This window comes from Erpetoichthys calabaricus, chromosome 17 (genome assembly GCF_900747795.2).
Source record: "Erpetoichthys calabaricus chromosome 17, fErpCal1.3, whole genome shotgun sequence".
Lineage (NCBI taxonomy): Eukaryota > Metazoa > Chordata > Cladistia > Polypteriformes > Polypteridae > Erpetoichthys > Erpetoichthys calabaricus.
The window spans coordinates 71,593,276-71,619,507 of NC_041410.2; the positions used below are offsets into that span (position 1 = coordinate 71,593,276).

Below are 26,232 nucleotides of genomic sequence, written 5' to 3' on the forward strand. Positions count from 1 at the left end.
AATATTTATTCGTAATATTGCATAGCACAATACAGTATTAAAATAGTAATTATTTGACATATAAACGAAATCACATGCAAGCACTTTTATTACCATCACACATTAATACATTAACAATGTTATAAACATTTTAATAATTTTTTTTTTATTTCCAATATAAAATTAAACATACAGTAATATAATAGTTCTTATTACACAATAACAAGTTACAAACAGTCTTTATTTTTTAGTAAAATACGAGGTGATGTCAGCTTGCTTCTTGTTCCTAGAAGCTCTCATCTTGGCATCTCTTATGAGAGACTTCAGCTGTAGTGTCTTTACTTTATCCCCCACACGCTCGTAGTACTCTAAGGCCACTTCAAGTCCTTTGACTGCATCATCAGCGGTTCTAGTTGGAGGTATTGGGACAGGATCTTCTTCTTCTTCTTCATCTTCATTGTGGTTGTCTTCAGCTAAAATGGACAATGCTATTGGGACGTCATCATCTATGGTGGACCATGCTGCAAGGATTTCTTGTACTGGTACACTTGAGTGGACAGCCGACATCAACTTCTGTTCTGCCTCCTGTACTTCTTCTGGACTGAAACCTAGGAAGTCTTCATCTTCGTCTTCTTCAACAGTAGTGGGGTTCTCTGTGATGGGACCTCCAAGGGCTTTAGTCCAACAATTTTGAATTGTTTCAGGCTTGATTGCTCCCCAGGCTGACTCAGACAAATACAGTGCTTCTTTAATTCTTACAGTCTTCAGGAACATAGGGACACTTTTATCTTCTTCAACCATGGACTTTATCATCTCCCGTCTATAATTGGCCTTGAACACAGAAATGATGCCTTGATCTAGGGGCTGAATCTTGGACGTTGTATTCTTTGGAAGGTAATAAACGAAAATCTTGCCATCTATGGACTTCAACGTCTCTGCAGGGGGGTGGGCTGGACAGTTGTCTAGAAGTAGGCATGCTCGTGGTTCCATTCCCTTGCTTCTAAGGTGCCTACGGATATCAGGGATGAACGTCTGGTGAAACCACTTCTCAAAAATTGCTGCTGTCATCCAGGCATTCTTGCTGTGATCGTAGTCCAGTGGTAATGATGACATGTTGATGTTGTGGAAACATCTTGGGGATCCAAACTTGCCAATACAAAGAGGTGTTAGCTTGTGATGACCCGTCCAGTTACAGCAAAATAACATCGTCACCCTGTCTTTGATCTGTTTATAACCTTCTTTGGTGGTCTTGTCTTTCTTCATGGCTAAAGTCCTATCCGGCAGTATTTTGTAGTAAAGGCCCGTTTCATCAGCATTGTAAATCATCTCTTCTGTTAGCTGCTGTTCTTCAATGAATTGTTGAAATTTGGGAATGAACTCTTCTGCTGCTACAGTGTCTGCTGACTTAATCTCGCCATTGATCTTTACTTGTGAAATGCCGTGTCGCTGTTTCCACCTTTTCAACCAGCCACTTGAAACTGTAAACTCAGGATCTGCATTGGGACCATGAATTTCCTTGTATAATTTTTCTGCTTGTGCTTGGATGACTGGACCAGAAATAGGGATACCATTGTTTCTAGTCTCACAAAATGCATTAAAAGTTGCTTTGTCTAATTCTGGATCTTTTGCTGTTCTGGCTGTCTTGCGTCTTAAACCACCTTCATCAAACTCATCAAGAAATGTTCTTAATTTGTTTTCATCTTTGATCCATCCGCGTAGTGTTGACTCAGGTACCCCTAACTCTCTGCTTACTTTAATGCGAGTTTTGCCGTTTCGTATTCTTTCGATGACATCCAGCTTTTGCTGAACATCATATGAAGCGTGTTTACGTTTATTACTCATGGCATAGAAATTTTTAAAGCAAATATGATGTGCTCGCTATAGATTCAGAAACTGAAGTGATTTACGTTGGGTTTGTGACTCATATTTATACAATTTCAAGTTTTATGAGATTATCGAATTAAAAATAATACTTTAAATACGAGTCGATTTTTTGCAGATTTACTGCGGATTAACTTTGTAGCATTGTAAGGTGTGAATCAGTTACAATGGCGGCCTCCATAACGCTGACACTCAGCGTGGATAAAACAGATTAATATTTGAATTTCATTGTAACTTATTTTATTGTTTATTGATAAATAAAAGACTAATCTTCTATAAATACCTCTTTGAAGTTATAAGCCAGCATTTAAATATTTAATCTGCGATAGTGCATAGTATGTCAATCACGGACATTCGAAATGCCAAAATGACAGCTGTCACCACCTGTCTCGAGTGTTTGAGAGGCCATGTTTAGGTCCGTACGATCCATAGTGTCAAAAAATTGGGATCCAAGATTTTTGCGTGGCTTAAGTGAATTCGCGGATTACTGGCCTGCGGCTTAATGGCCCTACACTGTATTATTATTATTATTATTATTATTATTATTAATTTTTTTGTGAGTTATGGGGATAAGCTTCCATAATAACATAGTACTAATGTATTGTACATAGTGCATATCTGTTTTTTTAATAAGCTGGTATTTTTCCTTCAATAAAATTAGTATTGGATTAATTTACTCATTACTTTAAAAAGTAATCTAACTATGTAACTCAAGTAATGTTTAACGCAACACGCCCAACACTGCACAGGACAGTAATGGCTGGGGATTTTCTAGCCAACTTAGTCACGACTGGGTATTTATCCTCCTATAGCTTCCACCCCTGCAATGATGCCAAGTCAGTGTTAATGTGTTGTTCACATTTGATGTCACTACACTGGTTACCTGTGTCATTCAGAATTGACTTTAAAATTCTGCTTTTGGTTTATAAAGCCTTAAATAATCTCGCTCCATCTTATATATCGGAATGTCTGACACCTTATATTCCAAATCGTAACCTTAGATCCTCAAATGAGTGTCTTCTTAGAATTCCAAGAGCTAAACTTAAAAGAAGTGGTGAGGCGGCCTTCTGCTGTTATGCACCTAAAATCTGGAATAGCCTGCCAATAGGAATTCGCCAGGCTGATACAGTGGAGCACTTTAAAAAAAACTGCTGAAAACACATTACTTTAACATGGCCTTCTCATAACTCCACTTTAATTTAATCCTGATACTCTGTATATTCAATTCATTATAATAACTATTCATGGTGGCTCTAAAATCCGTACTAACTCTTTTTCTTTTTCTGGATTCTTTGTGGTAGTGGCCTGCGCCACCACCATCTACTCAAAGCATCATGATGTTTCAACATTGATGGATTAAAAAGCCAGAAGACTGCATGACCATCATCATCAAGTCCTTCCGTGAGAACCCTAAATACAAAGAGGACTATTTCATTTATGTGAGGTAGAATGTCCAGAGGGGACTGGGTGGTCTTATGGTCTGGAACCCCTGCAGATTTTATTTTTTTCTCCAGCCGTCTGGAGTTTTTTTTTTTTTTTTTTTTTTTCTGTCCTCCCTGGCCATCGGACCTTACTCTTATTCTATGTTAATTAATGTTCTCTTATTTTAATTTCTTACTTTGTCTTTTATTTTTCTTTTCTTCATGTTTCAAGCGAAACCTAAAAACTCATCTTTTTAGAAAGTCATTTTGTTAAAGTATTTTATAGACTCTTCTGTTCTTTTTTTTTTTTTTTTTATTTTTTTTTTTTTTTTTATTTTATTATTCTATTTTTACTCTGTAGCACTTTGGGATTGCTAAAATATAAAGTGCAATATAAATAAAATTTATTATTATTATTATTATTATTATTATGTAAAGCACTTTGAGCTACATTTTTTGTATGAAAATGTGCTATATAAATAAATGTTGTTGTTGTTGTTCAAGTCTGTATCGCTCAACCACTGATTTCATGGAGGAGGAATGAGGCATCAGTGACTCATCTTCAGAGTCTAATTTCAGTTTGTGCTTTCACATTTTCTTTTGGTGTTCTTATGTTGTGAGTAGGACATTATCAAGAAGCAACAAACAATCAAGTGAAACAGACCCTGGTGACCCACTACTACTATTAACAGCTTTAATTTCATTTGGCACTGCTTCATAAACGACATTTGAAGGGCTGTCAGAATAACAGGAAAAAATTAACGCATTTAAGTGTTGCTTTAAAAAATTTAACTGTACAAATTTTTAATGCGTTAATTGCAGGTATTAACAGTGATTAAACATCAGTGCTACTAATAATCAAAGAATGCATGAGGAAAGGTTCACTTTTAATATTCCAAAACTAGGAGGCAGACAGTATTATGCTGCCATCTTTCATAGGTTTGAAGTGATAATGCAATATGTCATTTAACTCCTCCGCACAGATAATATGACCACCAACAGTGTTAGTAGCCAAAAAAACAAAAGCAATATGGCCATACTCAGGTCCAAAATACATCTACGAAAAACAGCAACAGTGACATTCAAAAGTATTAATAAAAATACATGAAAGCAATATTCAGCAGTTTGAAAATGAATATCACAGCGATGTATACACTTGGCAATTTAAGTAAATTGGAAATCTTTAATGATTTATTTCATATCTGTGAAACATATTTCAGGATGTATAAATTATGTGCACATTTCTTTCTGCAGTTTGATATGGAGTTCTTCAAGATGCAGGTCTTTTTTCTCCTTGACCAGTATGTTGACACTGGGAGATATCATTCAAAATTCATTTTCATTTTAATATGTTTGCTGATGATGCTTGTATTTCTAAAAAAAAAACATAATTATTCTTCTATGTCATTAATTAACTTTAGAGAAAAGTCTGGAAATTTCATAATCTGTCATACCCACATGAAGGATTACATGGATTTTGTATCTTTGAAATGCTGAGCACACATTATTAGAATTTCTTACTTTGGTTACAATTTAGCATTTTTTTCATTTAACAAATAGTTAGATCATTCAAATGGGTTATTTGTATTGTGTTTAAAAGGGTGGACCCAAGAGCTCCAGAAACAATCTAAGGTTCAAATCAAGTGAAATTTGTATTACACCAAGTAGCTTTGCAGGTTCTTTCTCCAACATAGGTATTAACAAGCATGATTCAATAGTGATTCTCCTTTCCTCTCCTCCCTCTAGGCAAGCATTATCCTCTACCTCCTGACTCCTCTTCATGTGGCTAAGATTGAGCAACTTCTTTTATGCCAGACCAGGGAGTATTTACCATGCCACACAATTATACCCTGAAAGGTCAGGCAGAACCTCCTCCAGCTGTGAATCCTCTCCCCACAGCTCCCTCTGGCGGCACCCACATACCCTAACAGGGCTGTCTATCAGAACTACAATTCTCAAGGTGCCCTGTAAGTTAACAAATGGGAGCTCTACATAAGGAATGCTGAAACCTGGCATACTTGGGAACTTCTTGATCCCAAGAGAAAGTCTTTCCCTGTCCTTTCCATTATATCTTCCTGGCCAGGAAAGGTACCTGCAACCAACATAGCCAGATCCTTCCCTTATGGCCTCCCATCTGGGTAAGGAGTCAGTCAGCATTCTGAACCAATTGAAGCTTGTAAAGATGTTTGTGAGGAGACTAGAAGGGATAGAATTGCAATAATCAATTTGAGATGTAACCAGAGCATGAACAAGAATAGCAGTGCTGGTAGCTGAAAGAGATGGATGTAAATGACTGATATTATAAAGATGGAAATATGCAGATCGAGTAATATTATTAATATGTGCCTCAAATTTTAAGGTACTATCGAGAATAACACCTAAGGAGGAAGAAGACATTAGAGAATTATCAATAGTCAATGAAATATTATCACACTTATCCAAAACAGATTTAGATCCTATGAAAAGAACCTCTGTTTTATCACTGTTTAATTTAAGAAAATTACCAGACAGCCATGATTTCCTGTAGACAGTCAGAGAGGGAAGACAGTGGAAGAGTAGAATCAGGCTTAGTAGACAGATAGAGCTGGGTGTTGTCAGCATAACAGTGAAAATGAAAATCTAACTTCCTAAAGATATGACCAAAGGGCAGAAGATAAATAATAAATAGAAGGGGACCCAAGACAAAGCCCTGGGGAACACCACTAACAACTGGGCAAACTTGTGATCTGAATTTTTTTAATTGTACAAACTGTGTATGATTTGAGAGATAAGATTTAAACCAGAATATCATTAGAGATTGTATTGAAGGCAGAGCTCAGATCAAGGAGTACAAGTATGGTTAATAGCCCAGAGTCAGCTGCCATCAGCAGGTCATTGGTGAGTTTAACCAGGGCTGTCTCTTAACTGTGAAATTGACAAAGGTCAGACTGAAATTATTCAAACAAATTATTGTCAGTAAGGTAAGAGTGAACCTGCTCAGCAACAGTTTTTTCAGGTGTTTTTGAAAGGAAAGGTAAATGTGAGATTAGACGATAATTGTTAAGGTTGTAGGGATCTGCACCAGATTTCTTGAGAACTGGAGTTATTACACCTGTTTTAAAAGATAAAGAAGCAAGACCAGAGATAAGGGAAGAATGTATGATCTTAGTTATTAGAGAGGAAAGAGAAGACAAACAGAATTTAACCGAACAGAAATCAGCTTGGATTTCCTAATAATACCAAATATTTCCTCCACAGTTGGGAGATTAAAACTGGTAATAAAAGAAGAAGGGGGATCATAAAGTACTCAATGTACAGAATTTTCAAAACTGGTCAACTACTGGTGGATATTTCCAATTTTCATATTAAAAAATAGATAGATAGATAGATAGATAGATAGATAGATAGATAGATAGATAGATAGATAGATAGATAGATAGATAGATAGATACTTTATTAATCCCCAAGGGGAAATTCAGTACAGTAAAATTGAGATGGAAGACTGTCAGGTGGCCGGAGGATTTTGTTTATAGTTAGAAGCTCTAGTATTTCCTTCAGCTGACCCAATTAGTGTTGCATAATTTGTAGCTTTTGCTGCAGACAAAGCATCCTTATAAACGAGCATGTGTTCATCATACATATTCTTATGAACATCAAAGCCCATCTTTTTATAAATGCTGGTCCTTAGCTTTAAGATGGCGAAGTTCCATGGTGAACCAGGGGGCAGAGATGATGAAAGAGACAGTCCAGGTTTTCAGAGGAGCAAGATTGTTAAAAGGCTAAATAGTCCATTGTTATAATGGGAAACTAGTTCATCTGTGGTAAATACATTGTCACTACTGGGCAGATTGTCAACTTCTTTGGAGAAGGCAATTAATTCAATTTTCTTAATATTGCAAAATGAGATAGAACAGAAAAGATTTGATTTAGTTAATATTCAGTCAACATTGAAAGACACCAGTTTGTGATCGGATATCAACAGGTCAGAAGCTGTACAATAATAAGGAGTAACACCAGAGCAACAAATAAGATCAAGAATATGGCCTTTAGAGTGAGTAGGAAAGTCTATAAATTGCTACAGTCCAATACTATCAAGGCATGATATAAAATCCCTCATAAGATTATCAGTAACAGTGTCCATATGTATATTAAAATCACCCAACAAAATAACATTAGATGACATAGGACAAAGAATTTACAAACTCAGACAGTTCATTTAAAAAGTCCTTATTCAACTTAGGCGGTCAATAAATAGTGGTAAGTACAGCAACCAGGTAAACACTGGAAAAACGCTCAAATGAAACTCTGGCAGATAACAACAAAAAAATATATAGTGACTACCGTCACTTAGACAAAGACAGCAGATTAGCTAATAAAACGTAACTAACAGAAACCTAACTAAAAAATAAAACTAAGTCATCAGCAGAGCAGCAGCAACCAGTAGCTTAAGTGTTTGCTTGTTCGTACACACAGCATGAACCATCCACAAACCATAGTGAAAAGCACTATATGAGCAAGGGTGTACCTTAGTGACTGAAGCCTAGTGGGCATGCTATGGCTGACAGTTCTCAAGTCTGGTAAAATAGACAGTACCTTAATGGCTGAAGTCCCTAACTGCCTAATGGACACGCTATGGCTGACAATCCTCGCAATGCACATTAGTACAGCTTGGTTATTTTTGTTTTTTTCAACATTGCCCTCTGACACAAAAATATTATATCACCTACACCCGCCCCAATCACTTTTTCTGCATGCTGGGTAATCTGATGGGCTTCATTTAAATTTTGGTTTGTCAGACTACTAATCCAGGCAATGAAGCTAAAAGTAATGACAGACTGGATCACATGGCTATAAAGGACAAAATGAGGTCATTACACACTTTAAACATAATGAGAAATAAGCCCTATTGCATTTAGAGTACAGGTTTTTTGTATTTATGTTCCAGTTAAGATTATTATCTAGGTGAGCTCCTAAGTATTTATATGCAGCTACCCCCTCAAACAATGATGTGTGAACATGTAACCATTTCTGCCTCTTAAAGTCAAATACTGTATCATTTCTTTTTGACATTCAGAGTAATATACAGTAGTTCTTATTGCACCAAACAGTCCACTTGATTTAAAGATGGCTTCTATCCTCAGCAGATATGCGTCCTATTAGCATGGTATCATCAGCAATACAGTATATGATAATGGAGCATGTTCATTGTTCTGTTTCAGGTCTCTTATCTATGGAGTAAATACTGATGATGATAAAACACATCCTTGCAGAATCCCTGTATTTGAGTGAACAAGTTTTGAAAAAGTGTCACCTATTTTGGGTGTCTGTAAACAATTTCAAAGAAAGTCCTTAATACTTAATGTAATAAATGGGTTGACATTCATACTATTCAATTTCTCAATCAGTATCAGGTTGGATGGTATTGAATGCTGAAGATAAGTTTGGAAATATTACTCTGACATATGAACCAGGCTTTTTGAAAAAAGTGTAAATCTGATTTAGGATAATCTACATTTAAACTGCACAGACCACAGGGCCCAGTTAACAGCAGCTGGAAATCACTCATTCAGAAGAAAAAATGAGGATAAATGAACCAATAAATGAGGTTAACAGAGGCAAAATAGCCAAAAAACATACTGGGGTCTGATCCAGAAAGATGGATAAACCAATTGTCATACACAAAATGCAAAAATGAGATTTAAAAGTTGAAAAGACAAAGTAAAAGTCCTGACTGCATATAGATCTTAGGCCTCACATTAAATTCTGACATACGCACAAAAAAATTCAGATGCATAGAACTGTGTGTAAGCAAAGTTCTAAGCACTTTCCCTTTATAAATCCCAATCAACATGAATTTTAACGCATATGCACATGCCTACAGCCCTGCCCTGACTCCTCCCAGAATTTTGCCTAGAATGAGAAATATAGTTCCTGCTCAGTGAAGTGGAGGCAAAAAAATACACTATTTGGTGGCTTAAGCAGTGGTATAAGCAACAAAATATAATTGATAGAGTGACACAGCATGGGAGAGGCACTCAAAAGTTCAAGTTCAGAAAGTCACAGTGCCCAAAATAAAAAAGAAGTGGACAGATATCAAAGTCGACATGAAAAAGCGAGTTGCAGCCCACTGTCTAAGTGTCACATGGAAGCGTATGAATGCCATAGAGAAGAGAAAAAAAAATAGGGACACGGTGAAGAAAGAAAAGATCTATGTCAGGATTAAACTTTGAAATGTTGACTATAATCTCAAAATTTCGACTTTAATCTTGTTTATTTTGTTATTAAAGTAGAACTTCATTAACTTCATCTTAAAATTGATGTTTGATTTATTAGAGTTTCTCAAACTCCATCGTAACTAGAGTAGCATGTTAAATGCTTCGTATTCTATGTGTTCCCTGACCCAGTCATTAATTGCTATGTGCTTCTTAAATGGGTTTTCTCTTACACTGACAGGTGCATGCAGGCAGCAATCACCACACAGAACACATTACATTCATGATATCACAGCTTTCTGAGCATTTTAGAATACTAAGATGTATACTTGATATCATCTTCATGATTAAAAAAATGAAAAAAAAAATTATTTTCACAATGAAAAATCTTCATTATACATGTTTAATTATTCCATCCATGGTCACGCCAGTCCCAGAAAGCATCGGGCGCAAGGGAGGAACAATCCCAGGATGAAGCACCAGTTCATCGCAAGGTGAATATGAGCACTAGCAGGATCAATCTAGCATTACCAAACTGCAAGGAAACCGAAGCTTGATGATGAAAACCCTACAGGAAAACACAAAAACTCCAGGCAGAGTACATCTGGGACTTGACCCCCTTACTGTGAGACAGCAGTGCTTCTGCCATGCCACTGTGCCCCCACATGTTTAATTATTAACAATTTACATTATTTAAATGAAGTTAACAATTTACCTGTAAAATGTGATATACATACTTTAATGCATTTCTTCATATATTCATCTTAGTATTCTAATAGCACACAGCTCCAACAGGATAGCTCCTGGATAATCTAAATTGACTTAGAAGCCACTCAGAAATCAGTATGATATGTAAATATGCACTCTCTTCTATTTTTTTTCCATTTGCAATATCTTCTAACAATGGTAAAGCATCCATTATAGTTGGAATAATTTGTCCATTCCCTGCACCATTATACTGTTACAGACTGATTAGAATCAAGCGCTTTAAAACTGTAAACGATATACAATTAATTTCAATGTATTTTATAAAGCCTGTATCATGGATGCAAATATGAAACAGAAAGGGAAATCGCACAGAAACAGTAGTATTGCTTTGATGCTGGGTGACACTCGTTTACAAAACCAAGCAGAAACTTGCGTACATATGGTGTGAGGCTGCTGTTAAAATGTGCGTGGCTTTACACCATGTTTAGTTTTTATACATTTCGACATGAGTATGAAAACAGGTGTATGCAACACTTATGTGCTTAGGCACCATTTATACATGAGGCCCCTTGTCCCTTAATAACTATAGCACAAAGGGGCTTGTGTTGTATTTATTCAGATACTTAAATGATAGTGTTACTGTCCGCACTAGTGACATTGCATGCAGCCTGCTGTGAGCATCATTGTGACCAATAAAATAGCCAATCTCAAACTGGTGCTGTGGTGACATTACTAACAAGGATAAAACATAACAGTGCAAAAAAGACATACAAAATAATAATTAACCTGTGAAAGTCATTTCTGAGGGCAGAAAACTAAGATTCATAAAATTAACAAGAAGTCATTTTGCTCACTTAGGCCAGTAAACATCATAAACGTGACTGAGAAGAAGTTCAGATTATTTATTTAAGGCACACTAGCAGATACCCATCAAAACTGACAGGGAAAACCTAAATAAAACATTCCTTTTTTAAATTGTGGTGTAGCAGCTTCAATGTCAAATTAGCAGAGGTAACTGTGTCTTGATCCTTCTAGTGCATGTAATGTAGTAACTTTGGCGGGCATTGGACTGACCCTCTGTGACTAGCATTGCTCTCCATTCTTTTAACACTTTTAAAACAACACAATGATTTTTGTAGTGTTTCATATTTTTTAAGAACTGGCATATTGTTTTCATTATTTCAACTTTTGTGCCAAAACCTCTGCCTCGATTCATTTTGATTGACAATACATGTGAGTATTAAAAAAAAATAAAGCTTTCCATTTATAATGTAGTGTAAGGCACTGACGGACACTCTCTGCTGTGTACTGTTCTTTTGAACCTTTGTTAGTTATGTTTGTCCAATTAATGAAAAGCCTGTCAATCCCTCCAAGGTAACATCTAACCCTTAGTTTCTGTTAATTACAAAACATTTTTAAAATTGGTTTTGTGAAAAGGAGAGAAGTAAAACCTTTTATTTCTGCTTTTCCTTAACACTAGGAAAGTGGTGTTTGTCACACATGTGCATCTGGGAAACACTTTCCAGGCGTCAAAAAAAGGTATGTGATATCATCTTGGGAAGAGAGGGGGCGCTGGCACTTCTGTCTTCTTCTGTCTCCTCCGCAGTTTCACAAAGATGTCCCAGGACCATACATAGCCCCACCCACAACACCCCACCTCCATAAAAACGGACAGTCCCCAGAAGGAGGCATACATTCTGAACCTGAACCTCAACCTCAACAGAGACAAAGCTCCTACTGAAGTGAACTTTTGGACTGTGGAAGCCTCATCCACCTGACTGCCTGTGTGCATTATTTCTTTTGTTTCTGTTTTGCAATTAAATAGTGTTGCCTGGTTGCACCCCAACATTTCATTGGTATCCCTGGTCTGTTTCAGCCGGTCACATTATTTAAAGGTTTCTTTCACTTTCAATTTCAGCAGCACCTTCTGTTTGAAATAATAAATAACCATAAGAGAGGATAATGCACAAATAGGTAAAACTCACACAGGCAGATACAAGAAAACAAATTAAATTTAGGGCTATGCAAAAATATTGGCCCCCTTCCAGTGTCCTCTATTATTACAAATGTTTAACACTCAAAGTTCAGGTCTTTAACTAAAATCTAATATTACAGAAAGGAGAACCACCTGAACAAATAACACATAATGTATATATTTTATTATGTCATTTATTAAGTAAAACAATTATCCAACATCAGCAGTAATTACCCTCTTACACTTAATAACTGGTTAAGTTACCTTTAGCTGCAGAATGCTTCCTTTCTTGCTTGCAGAATTGCTCTAATTCAGAAACACAGTTAGGTTTTCTAACATGGACTACTTATTTCAGATCTTGCCACCGCATCTTTATTGAGTTTCGATCAGGACTTTGTTTAGCCAGGTCCAAATCTTTCATTTCCCCTTTTTTCAGCCTTTCTGATGTTGACTTTTTTGTCTTGGATCATGGTTTTGCTGCATAACTCCACTGAGCTTCAGCTTTAGCTCACAGATAGATAGATAGATAGATAGATAGATAGATAGATAGATAGATAGATAGATAGATAGATAGATAGATAGATAGATAGATAGATAGATCCAGCTTTTTATTATCTGTCCATAAAAGATTCTCCCAAAATGCTTGAGGCACCTCTATGTGCTTCATGGCAAATAAGAGACAAGTGTTTGTGTTCTTCTTGGCTAGCTTTGCTGCTTTCCAATGGAGCCCATTTGTGCTCAGTGAACACAGACCTTTGCCAAGATAAGAGATGCCTGCATTTCTCTGTAATCTTTTAGGATACTTTGTGACCTAATACATGATTTTATGGTGTGCTCTTGAAGTAATTTTGGCATTCTGGCCAATAATGGGAATATGCACTTTCCTTAGGTAAGAGAAGCCTGCATTTCTCTGGATGTCTTTTAGGATCCTTATGACTTAATGGATGATTTTATGGCATGCTCTTGCAGCAATTTTGGCATGCTAGTTGCTTCTGGGGAGACACACTACTGTTGACAGTGTTTTACATTTGGAAGTTATGCCTTTCAACGTAGTTCAATGTGTTTCAAGCTGTTCTCCTCATTAAGCAGCATAATTATTTTTTAACAAGAGAACTTTATTCAACAAAATTAAACTCACTTGTCTGGGAACAAAATTTTCCCGCTCAGCCCAGTGCAACACTCTGAAAGAGTTGCGCTACAACACTACACTAAAACATGTATTTAACAGTCCTATTGTAACATCCCTTCTCTTTTTTCTTTACTGTAGTCCTCCAGGTAATGAGGTCTGACAATTACACGACCTGGCTTATTAGTCACAGGAGCATCACTAATTATGTCTGTGGTCTCTGTCTGTTTCTTTGAGTCACCTGTCTCATGCTGGCCTTGTGTATTTGTGTTTTGGGCCAGTCTGAAGTGATGATGATTTCTCCTCAGAATGCCCCCAGAGTCAAGCTAAACCTGAAATGGTCCATTTTCAACATGCCTCAAGACTGTAGCTTTACTTCAGATTGTGTTCGGCTGAAAAGGTTGCACTCTGTAGAAGACAGATGTTCTCCTGAGCACCTCGTACTCTGTGTATTTGGTGACTAAAAACTTTCATTTCAGCAATGCTTGTAAACCCTGTTACGAAGGCTATGAACTGACAAAAATATATTGTGCAAGGGCTCAACAAAATCAGTTTCTATATGATTCAAACTGTTTTCTTGGTTAACTTCCTCAAAGTAAATGAGACAGGGTGAAGAAGTCACAAGGTCGCAGGGGGTACGTGACATTTGTCTTTGGCCAATATTGGAGACTGTAAGAAAATGCTTAGTTAGAGATATAAGAAAAAGCTTAGCTTTTATATATTGTTTTAAGGAACTAACCGTTGTTGTTGTTGTTTTGCAGTACTTGTGTAATTAAAATCACAAGACAAAGCGCTATAAAAACTTTGGGATACCCTGGCCGGGGGGCAGATGAAGGGCGGTGTCCTAGGACTGCGCTTCTCTGTCATTTTACCTTTGCCTGGTGTGTTTGAATAAAAGATTTTTTACTAACTTTAATTATATCTCTCTGTCTTCAGTCACAAGAAACGACACCATAGAAAAAGTGTCCACAACTCCAACAGCATCACCTTTTTTTAGCTGATCCATGTCCATTGCATTCCTGTTGTAATACTTAACTTGTTGTTGTTGCTTCTGTATCAGGCCTTGTTTAGTCTGCTGGGCCTCTGCCTTTATCAGATTATCTGTAACCAGTAATGGTGCAGTGAATACACATGACTTGAGCATTCATAGTTTTCTTACTCTTTCTTTGTACATTTAGCATTCCTTTACATAGAGGCTGATGTGCTTGCTGCTTCCAGAGCAGCTCTTCTTTTCTTCACCCTTGCGGCCCACTTCTCTTCTTTCGTCGACATCTTTTTGCATTAAAACTGATTACGTCAGTGTTTGTGTTGCAATTACTTAGTACGTTTTCCATAACTTTTCACTTAAGCTGTAGCTTAAGTCTTCAATCTGCCTCAAGAATGATTTAAGATATGAAGAGATAGGGGAAGTGACGGTGAACGTGGTAGGGAATGAGAACGGTGTCCGTACGCATGCGCCACATGGCTGCCCTGCTGGCCACAGCCGAGATTTGATTCTACAATAAAATAAAATAAAAATAAAAAGAGGAATAACCTTGGAGGTCAATCATCACCCCAAAAGCGGATAGTAGACATCACGTATTATATGTGTACCAAATTTCAGGTCAATAGGTTAAACGGTTTGTGAGCTACAGGTGATTTAAAATCCTGGACAGACAAATGAACAGCCACAGTAGCATATTACCGTCTTTTTCCGAAATTAAGACATCCCCCGAAAATAAGCCCTATCGAGATTTTCGGAACTTTTTGTAATATAAGCCCTCCCCCGAAAATAAGCCCTAGTTAAAATAATGTGAAAAAAAGAATTTGTTAAAAAATGCTGTTGATTTATTAAGTATGTTTAGCTTCCCTAATACTCGTATTTCAGAGAAATGTTTGAAATAAAATATTCCGAGAAATTCATTGTTTACCTCTACAGTTCGTTTCAAATTAATTCTTGGAATTTATCTTAAAAATACAACATAAGGCAGCATGAATACATAAATATTGTGTCCGCTCTGCTCTGCTGTGTTGTACTGCATCGCGCGTATCGCAGAGTATGGTCGAATGAGGTGGGGAGGGGGTGGAGGGGGGCATGCATATGCGGAATGTGACGGAACGCGTCGTTGGCGCACACTATAAATAATTGTTCGTTAAGGCAGCAGTCTACATTGAGCGACAGTGCAGATACAGTGTTTGTTCATTTCAGTCTTGTAAGTCTGATTATTTCCTCATACGTAATTTTATTTTTTATAAAGTGAATAATTTTTAACTGCAGTTAAAATGAGTACAAAACGAAAGAGCTATTCCATCGAGTACAAAAAGGGAATTGTGGAAGACTCCAGGGGTGTAAATCTTGATTTATGACGATGTTCCAGAAGAAGATGACATGACTGTAATTGAATCAATTTTAATTTCTGTATTCTGTGTAAAATAAATAAATATTAAATAAAAATATATAAATATACTTTTATTTTTGTCCTCCCCCGAAAATAAGCCCTAGTGCGTATTTTGGACCAAAAAAGAAAGTAAGACAGTGTCTTATTTTCGGAAAAAGACGGTATACATAAAGATAGGTAGAAGAAGTCTCTGTGAAGGACTAGCACCTCAGCCTTGCGTTAGTGTGTTGCGATAATCTAGAATAGCAAGATAAGAGTCCTGACTTGCTGCCTTGGCTCACATCATTAGACGTTTTACTATTTTTACTGCACATTCTGCTCTCCCATTACTCTGTGGGTAAACCGGAGAAGACATATTGTGCTCAAATTCCCATATATTCCTGAATCTCTGGAATTCTTCAGAGAAATACTGTGCTCCATTATTAGAAGTGACAAGATCTGGCATTCTGGGTCTTAAAGTGTACTTTAAGTTTGTGAATAACAGTGGTTGATTCTGTATCAGGTATGTAAATAAATTTCCCAAAAGTTTGATAAATAGTCTTCAGAACCTAGGTATTCTCTATTACCTAATGTGAATATGCCTGTGCCTACCTTGGACAAGGGACAACCTGACGATTCATGAGAACAAAGAGGTTACTTTTTAATATTTTGTTTCTGTGGACCTGCACTGTCCTGATTTGGTATGATTTTGGGTCCTCAAAGACCGCCAGTGATTATTTTCGTTGTTAGGTCTCCTTACTGCATTGCTAGGGGTGTGGCCTCTGGGGTTGGGACCCATGCATAATCGACACAACGGGATAAAAGGACGGCTACAAGTGTAAATTCCTATCCGATCTGCAGATACCATTTCTCTGAAGTATTCAAAGTTTATCTTTGTGCTCTTTTCTCGCATGTACTTTCTGTATTGGCCCTCTTGTTCTGTTAACCAAGATTATTGTCTCTCATATTGGGCTTTGGTTTCATTTCAATTTATGTTTTTTTTTTGGGTTTGTTTTGTTTTATACTCACATCTCCCAGTTTTTGTTCAAAATTTTATCTGCCAATTTCCTGATGGAACACATACAGTGTGCTACAGATGTTCTTATATGCTGATTCATACACTGGCAGAAGACACATTTCAGTGCTCTCCTCAAACACCCTTTAATTCCAAGATGAGATGAGTGTATTTAATGTATTATTTCCTTTCTGAGGGTATCAGTTATTTCTTCTCTCACTCCCTTTAAAATGATTCCATCCAGTACACTTAGTTCCGTCTGAAAGTTGAAATATTGATAAATTTTACTTGGAATGTCAATTTTGTCCTTTGGCTAGCCACCCTGAATTATTTGTACCAGTGTTTGTAGATTTGTGTCCTTTGCAGTTTATTTTTTAATTACCTGTAATCTTCCTTCTGAAATGGGTAGATACTGGACCATATTAACACTTCCAATCTCCTGCCAAAAACAATAACTAAACATTCTATCTCTATTTGGGCGTAAACTCTCTCTGTCTTTGTCAATGCCCTACTTCCAAATGCTACGGGATACATCTAAACCTCTGGCGACACTCTGTAAATTTTGTGCCTCCAGTAGACTGTAATATTTCAACACTGGTGCTTTGACACTATTATCTTTGATTTTTTGTAATGCCTGTTCATGCATCTCAGTAAATTCCTAGAGACTGTGATTGTGGGTCAACTGTCTTAGCACCTCACAGTTGTCTGACAAACGATGACAAAACCTGGACAGGTATTTTACCATGCTCATTAATCTCTGGACTCCTTTAATGTTTGTTGGATGTGACATCAGCCTGATTGCTTGGACTTTTCAAGTTCATCTCTCAGTTCTTCTGATGTGAGTAAGTGTGCAATGTACAAAACTTTGTTCCTTCTCAGTTTACATTTTTCTGCATTTAATTTAATGTTAATTTCTCTACATCTGTTCAAAATGCCTTAGTTTTCTGTCATGACCTTTGCTTGCCAACTCCAGTATATCACCTCCCTCAGTGATGAGAACATCATCAGCTATTACTGTACATATAAGCCAGGAAGATACTCCATAGCTTGTCTGAGTTTTCTCTGAATGGTGCTGGGCTAATACCAATTATCCATCCATCCATCCATCCTCTTCCGCTTATCCTAGGTCGGGTCGCGGGGGCAGCAGCTTGAGCAGAGATGCCCAGACTTCCCTCTCCCCGGCCACTTCTTCTAGCTCTTCCGGAAGAATCCCAAGGCGTTCCCAGGCCAGTTCGAGAGACATAGTCCCTCCAGCGTGTCCTGGGTCTTCCCCGGGGCCTCCTCCCGGTTGGACATGCCCGGAACACCTCACCAGGGAGGCGTCCAGGAGGCATCCTGATCAGATGTCCGAGACACCTCATCTGACTTTTCTCGATGCGGATGAGCTGTGGCTCTACTCTGAGCCCCTCCTGGATGACTGAGCTTCTCACCCTATCTTTAAGGGAAAGCCCAGACACCCTGCGGAGGAAACTCATTTCAGCCACTTGTATTCGCGATCTCGTTCTTTCGGTCACTACCCATAGCTCATGACCATAAGTGAGGGTAGGAACATAGATCGACTGGTAAATTGAGAGCTTCACCTTGCGGCTCAGCTCCTTTTTCACCACGACAGACCGATGCAGAGCGTTCTAACACTACACTAAAATGATAACTAAGATGCCTGAGTCACTGTCTTCTACCCGAAAAATGAGGCCGAGTCCACGGGCTTCAGGAAGACCAGCTTTATTCAATCCAGTACAGGAACTGTAAGGTTATTTATTGAAACGGGATCTACCACTTCACACAGACACAGCACACAAGCAGTGACATCATCAGTTGTCCTGCCTTGGCTCCCTTCTTCAGTTCAGGAACAGATAGTCCTCTTTGTCAGGTCGGTCCTGTGGCTAAAGATCAGTGGCTGGGATCGGGTCGTCCTGGGGGAGAGGAGACAGAAAAGAAAAAGCAGGATTAAAGTACAGTAATCCCTCCTCCATTGTGGGGGTTGCGTTCCAGAGCCACCCGCGAAATAAGAAAATCCGCGAAGTAGAAACCATATGTTTATATGGTTATTTTTATATTGTCATGCTTGGGTCACAGATTTGCGCAGAAACACAGGAGGTTGTAGAGAGACAGGAACGTTATTCAAACACTGCAAAACAAACATTTGTCTCTTTTTCAAAGTTTAAACTGTGCTCCATGACAAGACAGAGATGACAGTTCCGTCTCACAATTAAAAGAATGCAAACATATCTTCCTTTTCAAAGGAGTGCGTGTCAGGAGCAGATCATGTCATAGAGATAGAGAAAAGCAAACAAATCAATAGGGCTGTTTGCTTTTAAATATGCGAAGCACCGCGGCACAAAGCTGTTGAAGGCGGCAGCTCACACCCCCTCCGTCAGGAGCAGGGAGAGAGAGAGAGAGAGAGAGAGAGAAAGAGAGAGAGACAAACAAAAATCAATACGTGCCCTTCGAGCTTTTAAGTATGCGAAGCACCGTGCAGCATGTCGTTTCAGGAAGCAGCTGCACAAAAGATAGCAACGTGAAGATAATCTTTCAGCATTTTTAGACGAGCTCCTTATCGTCTAGGTGTGCGAACAGCCCCCCTGCTCAATCCCCCTACGTCAGGATCAGAGAAAGTCAGCGCAAGAGAAAGAGAAAAGTAAGCTGGGTAGCTTCTCAGCCATCTGCCAATAGCGTCCCTTGTATGAAATCAACTGGGCAAACCAACTGAGGAAGCATGTACCAGAAATTAAAAGACCCATTGTCCGCAGAAACCCGCGAAGCAGCGAAAAATCCGCGATATATATTTAAATATGCTTACATATAAAATCCGCGATGGAGTGAAGCCGCGAAAGGCAAAGCGCGATATAGCGAAGGATTACTGTACTCCCCACATTAACCCTTGGCCAATGGACATGTTGCGTTGCATGACAGCACATCTAATTCGTAGGTGCCTCGTGGTGGAAACAAACCTTGATGAACACGTCACCCGCAATTTTGCACTGGGGGGTCTTAATGTCTCTCACAGTATACTTAAAAGTCCTATTATAACATAATGAAGTCTCAGAGTATTAGAAATGGATCTGTAGCCTTTTCTATACTGATTGACACAAAAAAAGTTTTTTTAATTATTTACTTTCTTTTGATCATGCCATTAAGAGCTTGTTAAATTTTATAACTGGCAACTTGACTATAATGAAAAAGGTCAAGAGTAAGATTAATATTGAACAGGACAGGCTGGTAAACCATTATGCTTTTAAATGGTTCATTTAACTAGGGGGCAACAGTCTTCACGCAGTTTTAACAATATTTGCAATAGCAATTTGTTTTACAGTATTTTCAATAATAGAAGAAATCAAAAAGTGGCAAATAGTTTTTTTGATTGTGCTGTATGTTGATAAGTTGCCTTTAAACACTGGTGTATACTAGAGCACTAGCTAGTAGTAGTCCTGGGGACAGGAGCATATTCTGTCAAACGGACCTTGGTTGGGAGACTGTCACCCATTTCACATTCAGGACTATTTTTACAGGCTGATGAGCAGTTGTATACCTTGTTTAACATGTATGACGATTGCAATGTTATTGACAGGGCAAGGACTGAGGGTTGTGCAGAATCCCCCCCACCCCCCAAAACAAATCACTTGCAATAGTTGAATTCTAGCCACCTCTAACAGCTCTAATAAACAAGGAATGGCTGTAAGAACATACATTTTATAATAAACTTAAATGTCATTATTTTGTCTCTTGCAAAAAATATGAATGTCTAATGACTTCAGCCAGTCTGCTCTGTTTATGTGTCTCCTGAGGAAACCCCCTGCGTAACCCGTCAGAGTCAGTGAGCGCCAGAGCCCATTATTGTCCTTTGCATATGCATCGCTCCACTGTATTGTACATCACACTCTCTCGGGGACCTGACACACTTTTAGTTTCATGCCTACACTTTTGTAGCAACAGCTTTATTAAGCGGCTCGATGTTCCTTTTATATTCAAACCTCTGTTGTTTGGAAACTGAATTCATTTGGATGTAAAGCTTTCCCAACTAGAGGGGAAAAATACTCTGGTAAAAATAGTAGCCAGGGAGTTCTTGTCAGTTGGAGACCTCATTAAATGTACTTTTCTCTAACTATGATTAAAGTGCAGGAATTTTCAGCACAAGTAGGATTTATACAAAGCTCTAATTGCACCTGCGATATCCTGGAAAGGAGTGGAGAAAGCAGTTCTCTTGGTCCAAGTTAATAATAATCATTGCGAGGATTGTTTTTAATGATTCTAAGCAGAATTAATTTACAGACTGAAGAAAAGAAGATCAACGTCAGTTTCGAATATCTCAGTTCTTGGCAAGATAGTAAGCATATAGTCAATGTGAGCATAAAATGTGAGAATGGTAAATGTATAAAACAATATGGTGTAATACTTAAAAGAGGCAGGTGGTCCTCAAAAACGGTTGTGGGGGAGACCTATGGCTACAGATTTTTATTTCTGCCATCTCCTGGTTTTGTTAAGGCTCCTATCTTAGCTATAGTTCTGCTCATGCTCAGTTTGTGTCATTTCTAAAGTTTCCAAAAGGGTTTGTGTACATTTTCTGGAAATGTACCAAGGAGACATTTATTCCTTATCTCTTTGTTAAAATGTTGCTCTTTGGTTTCTTATGAATTGATTTAATATTTACAGTAAATGGACATCCAGACATATAAGTCATGCTGAAACCTGTATGTGTGATTAGTACTTGAGATGTCTAGTCAAAAATAGTGACCCAACAGAAAAATAGAAATAGCTAAGGAAGAAGAAGAACAAGGATGAACAAGAACAGCAGCTTAACTCCTTCCACATGCGCTGCCTATGAATATACAGTATATTCGGTGTCACTTACAGAGACAGGTTCACCAACAATACAGTGCTCAAGGGAGCAGGTACCAACTCCATCTTTACGTGTCCCAAGCACAGACATATGAACTGGCTGGGTCACTTTTCATGCATGACTGAAAGTCAGATACCCAAGGACCTCCTCTTTGGGGAACTGGTATCTGGCAAGAGACCAACAGGAAGACCCCAGATACATAAGGATGTCTGCAACCATGAACTCAAAGCTCTCAGCATTAACACCAGCACTTGTCAACTGGTGTGCCTGGAAGCAGGAGATGATGAAGGATCTCTTAAGGTATGAGACTGTAGTGATACAGAAAGATAACGATAAGAGAAACCACAGGAAGTCCTGTGTCCAAGATGTTAGTGTTCAGCAAGGACTGCCACACTCGTATTGGACTCCACAGACACAGCAGATGCTGCTACAACCAGTCCACCAGGGACAGAGATTCATGATCCTTCATGTTTGAAGTCTGCCTACTAAAATTTACAGTAAATGTTCATTTAATGGTCAAACTCTTGGAGGTTGTCACAATGTGGGTACGTTTTAGGTGATGCAGTGGTGAACACTGGTGCATTAAAGACCCAGGGTTCAAACCCTTACCTGAATGTTCCTTCCACTTTCATTTTGCCTTCCTCCCTTATGTCAAACATGTACAGATTACATGGTATTGTAAATTGTCATTGTAACTGTGACAGCCGAGTCAGAAGCTTTCTTTTCTTTCTTTTTAATTTTCTTTCTCTATAGTCTTTCTGGTGTGTTTCCAGGCTAATGTTTGTCTGTATAATTATTTATTTATTTATTTACTTATCTACCTATTTATGTATTTATTTACTTAAAGAGCTTGTGTAAAAAGCCCAATGCCCCCTATCTATCTATCTATCTATCTATCTATCTATCTATCTATCTATCTATCTATCTATCTATCTATCTATCTATCTATCTATCTATCTATCTATCTAAACCCAATTGGAATTCAATAGGTCGAATCCTGATGCAGCAGTTGGGACTCCTTTTTCTCATTCTCTTTTATCTGTAGTGGTCACGCTGCTCCAGCCATTACAGTCCCTATAAAAAGTATTCACTCCCTTGAAGGTGTTTCACGTTTTATTGTTATAGAACATTGAATCACAGTGAATTTAATTTGGCCTTGTTGAGACTGATCAACAGGAATGTGAAAGTGAAAACAGATCTCTGCAAAGTGGCCACTTTGTTGTCCACCTTAAAAAATGGATAAGTCATTGTGTGTCTGTCTGTGTGTATTGGTCCAGTTTCAACAGATGGTGCATCACAAGCATTTTTAGTAATAAAATGCATTGCATTTGTGATTCTAATAGATGATGCATCACAAACATTAATACTGCTTTTACGAATCCCATATCAAATGTCATATAACAGACATATGCATTGCAAGTGTTAATGCTGAGGTCTACGTTGATTATTCAAATTTCAATCCATCTTAGACAGCTAGTATGATAATAAAATGTGAAAAATTCCCAGCGTTTTTTGTAGGCGCTGTATCTTCTCCAGGTGCTCTTAGAGTGTACAGGAGGGTGGAAGTTACATCAAAGACAACTCAAAAGTCCCAGGGTTGAGCAGGTCAGCATGTAATACAGATAATAATATTGTTTTGATATAACAAACTAATCAGCTGACTTTGTGAGAACATTGTAAATATGTCATCTTAAGCTCTGGAAAGAATGCTTAGTAGATTCATACACCTCCTGTTAACAAATAATTAATAGCCAATTATTAAAATCTAATATTTTAAATTTAATTGGTTCTGTGGTGCACACTAATAATTAAACTTTATGGGCAGTACCCAATAAAGTTGGCACCTTCAGAAACAGGCACACACTAGAATAAAAACAGCTTTCTAATATCTTAGTTGAAATTAGGCATTACTCTATCACAAATCTTATTGTAGATGGAATGAAATTTAGCTTTAACTTTGCACTATTTACTTTGAAAAATTGTATTGTTTCCCATTTTAAACAATATGTGTTTTTTAATGGCGCCGAGTTACTTAATCAGTTCTCAATTCTTGCAAATCTTTCTGAACAACCGTAACAATATACTGTATAGCAATAATGATGGCACAATTTTAAAAATTTCAAAGATGACGCATCATAATTTAAGTTTTAAACATGTGTGAAGGCTTGGGGGTGCCAGAGAAACCCAAACCCCAAGCTCGAATACGCAAACACAGTCCTGGGTTTAAATCAAAAGGGTGTTTATTACAAAATACAATTGCAATTGTATAAATGACTCGCCTGGACAAGGCAGTGCTGTTCTTTTATTGTAAGACTTGGGAGTACTTCCGATGCCAGGGCTTCACCCGTTGGAAGCACTTCTGGGTCATAAGGAAGCCCCAAATAGTAGGGTGTATAACTCCCTGCAGCAACTCCTGGTGGCACCTTCGTACCCTAGCAGGGCTGCACCACCAGCCTACAATTCCCAGCATTCCTTACTCTTCAAGATCCACTTTAATATTCTAATATTCTCATTGCAAACCAGTAGTTTACCACTGGATATTGAAAAACTGCCATGCATTCGACTGAGACTGGCCTTGCAGCCTTTTTAAACGTAAGAAAGTAAGTGAAGCACATACAAAAAAAAACTTGCATTGTTTCAGAATTCAATTTAAACAAGCATATTAACTGAAATGACTTACAGATTAGAAAGAGAAGATCAGATTTATGAGAAAAGGCCATAACACAATTTCTCGTAATTTTCATGAGGACTATGTTTAATGAAACGTAAAACAAGTAAGGGGGACTCAATGGCATGATGATTAGCATTGCTGCCATCCAGCATCCTGGGTTCAAATCCTACATGTGCAGAATCTCCATGTTTCAACTTACATATATAATGCAAATCCGAGACTCCAGATTGACTGTAAATCTGCCTGTGTTCTGTGTACAGTAGATTCATGTTTCAATGCATTTGTGTGTCTAGCAGACAAATTCATTATCTTTAATTTAGTGACTTGTTAAGATATTTGTAACATTAGTGCCATTTCACTTCACATAGTAACATAATGATGTTGTTCATTGTGTAAAAGATAAATAAAAGCCGAAGTCTTGATAAACACAGTTTTTACACCTCTGCTGAATCAATTATCAAGTGTAACTTCTTATGAAAATGTCTTATAATTGTGTGTAATAACTGACTTGTTAATAAAATATATTTAAAAATATTATTGTATATATTTTCATTGTATTTTAGGTTTTATGGCTGATATTCCACAAATATTACATTGAAACTTTTCGGTCACCAACTCTTACTGCTTTATAGTCCTGGAGTCAATCAAATGGAATTTCACTAGCCTGATTAAAATACAAACTGAAATATAAAAACATATTTTTAAATATAGTTTGTAACTTGCAAACATGTTTCATTGGCGTTCTTCTTATTCTGAACTTGCAGAAAAAGGTAACGTGAACATTTTTGACTTGCTATGCCTGCAACATCTTTTTAAAAATTGGTTTTAAGGATTTTTGAAAGAATTAATAAATGTCACATAAGTAAAACATAAAATACCACATCTTATTCAGATTAGACATTCGCTTGCCTACCTATCTAAAGCAGAAAAATTAATAATAAGTATTCATTCCTTGATGTTGAAATATCCAAAAGGGTAACAATGGTTCCTCTGTTAATTGAGGACATCAGTGATAAATGCTTGCCAGAGTCTAATGAACTTTTGAACTGTTCCTTGTAAAGTGAATTTAATTTTTTCCAAGATTAAGGTAAGGATGGCATCTTGTGTCTCAATCCCCCAACAATTCCTTTCTGGGAATGTTGGACTATTCCAATCATTTGTTTGTGAGCTGCCTTCCAAATGAGTGCAGTTCATTTCTTTTCTAAGACTGAGTTTCAGTCTTTATAAGACAGTACAAGATGGTAATGTATACATAAACTGTGCGGCTGTTATATGGTTATAGATTATTCTGCATGTTTATGTATATTTTGTAACTATATGTGCTAAGGTAATAACACTGAAACTGTTTTGTATGTTGTTGTTCTGTATTAATAACTTACACTAAAGATATGAGAATCATGATTATTTGCTTGCATTGGATAGAAGGGTGTCACAGTTCAGAGGCAGTAACCTTGTTTGATTATTCTTTTGTATTCTGTCTATTTACTTTTTTTCTAAACTGTTTTGGCCTAGTTTTCCATCCATTCATCCATTTTCCAGGACAATACCATAGGGCAGCTGAAGCCTATCCCAGCAAGTAACGGGCACAGGCAAGAACAAGCCCTGGGCAGGATGCCACCAATCACAGGTTGAACACACACTCACGGGCCAATTTAGCGTTGCCATTCCTCCCATATTGCATTACTTTGGACTTTCGGAGGAATCTGGAGCTCTCGGAGGAACCCACATTGACATGGGGAGAACATGCAAACTCCATGTAAGGAGCAGCCAGGACACAAACCCCGGTTTCCTTACTGCGAGGCAGCTAAGCCTTTCTAATTAAATAATAAACCCAAGCTGCTGTAATCAGTACCTTTGTAGCACGTGGGTGAACTCTTTACTTTACTTTGTCTTTGTTCACCTTACATAATTTAGTGTTCATAAAATGCTTTGAAGTCACTTCAGTTTTGTTTTTTTGCCGGTACCTCCAAACTAACCAGTATGAGAAAACCCCCACATATAGTGTTCAATGGGTCTTGATGGCTAGTTATGCAAAATATTGAGCTTTTTGCCCCCCCCCCCATCCCATTTC

At 37.6% G+C, this 26,232-nt stretch overlaps 1 protein-coding gene across 1 annotated transcript; it reads right to left on the reverse strand.

The window, feature by feature from the left end:
- Positions 1-219: 219 nt before the first annotated feature.
- LOC114667477 (jerky protein homolog-like) lies at positions 220-1,821 on the reverse strand. The gene has a single exon (XM_028822784.1). It carries the CDS (start codon positions 1,819-1,821, stop codon positions 220-222), a length of 1,602 nt encoding a protein of 533 aa, XP_028678617.1.
- Between the last annotated feature and the right edge of the window lie 24,411 nt (positions 1,822-26,232).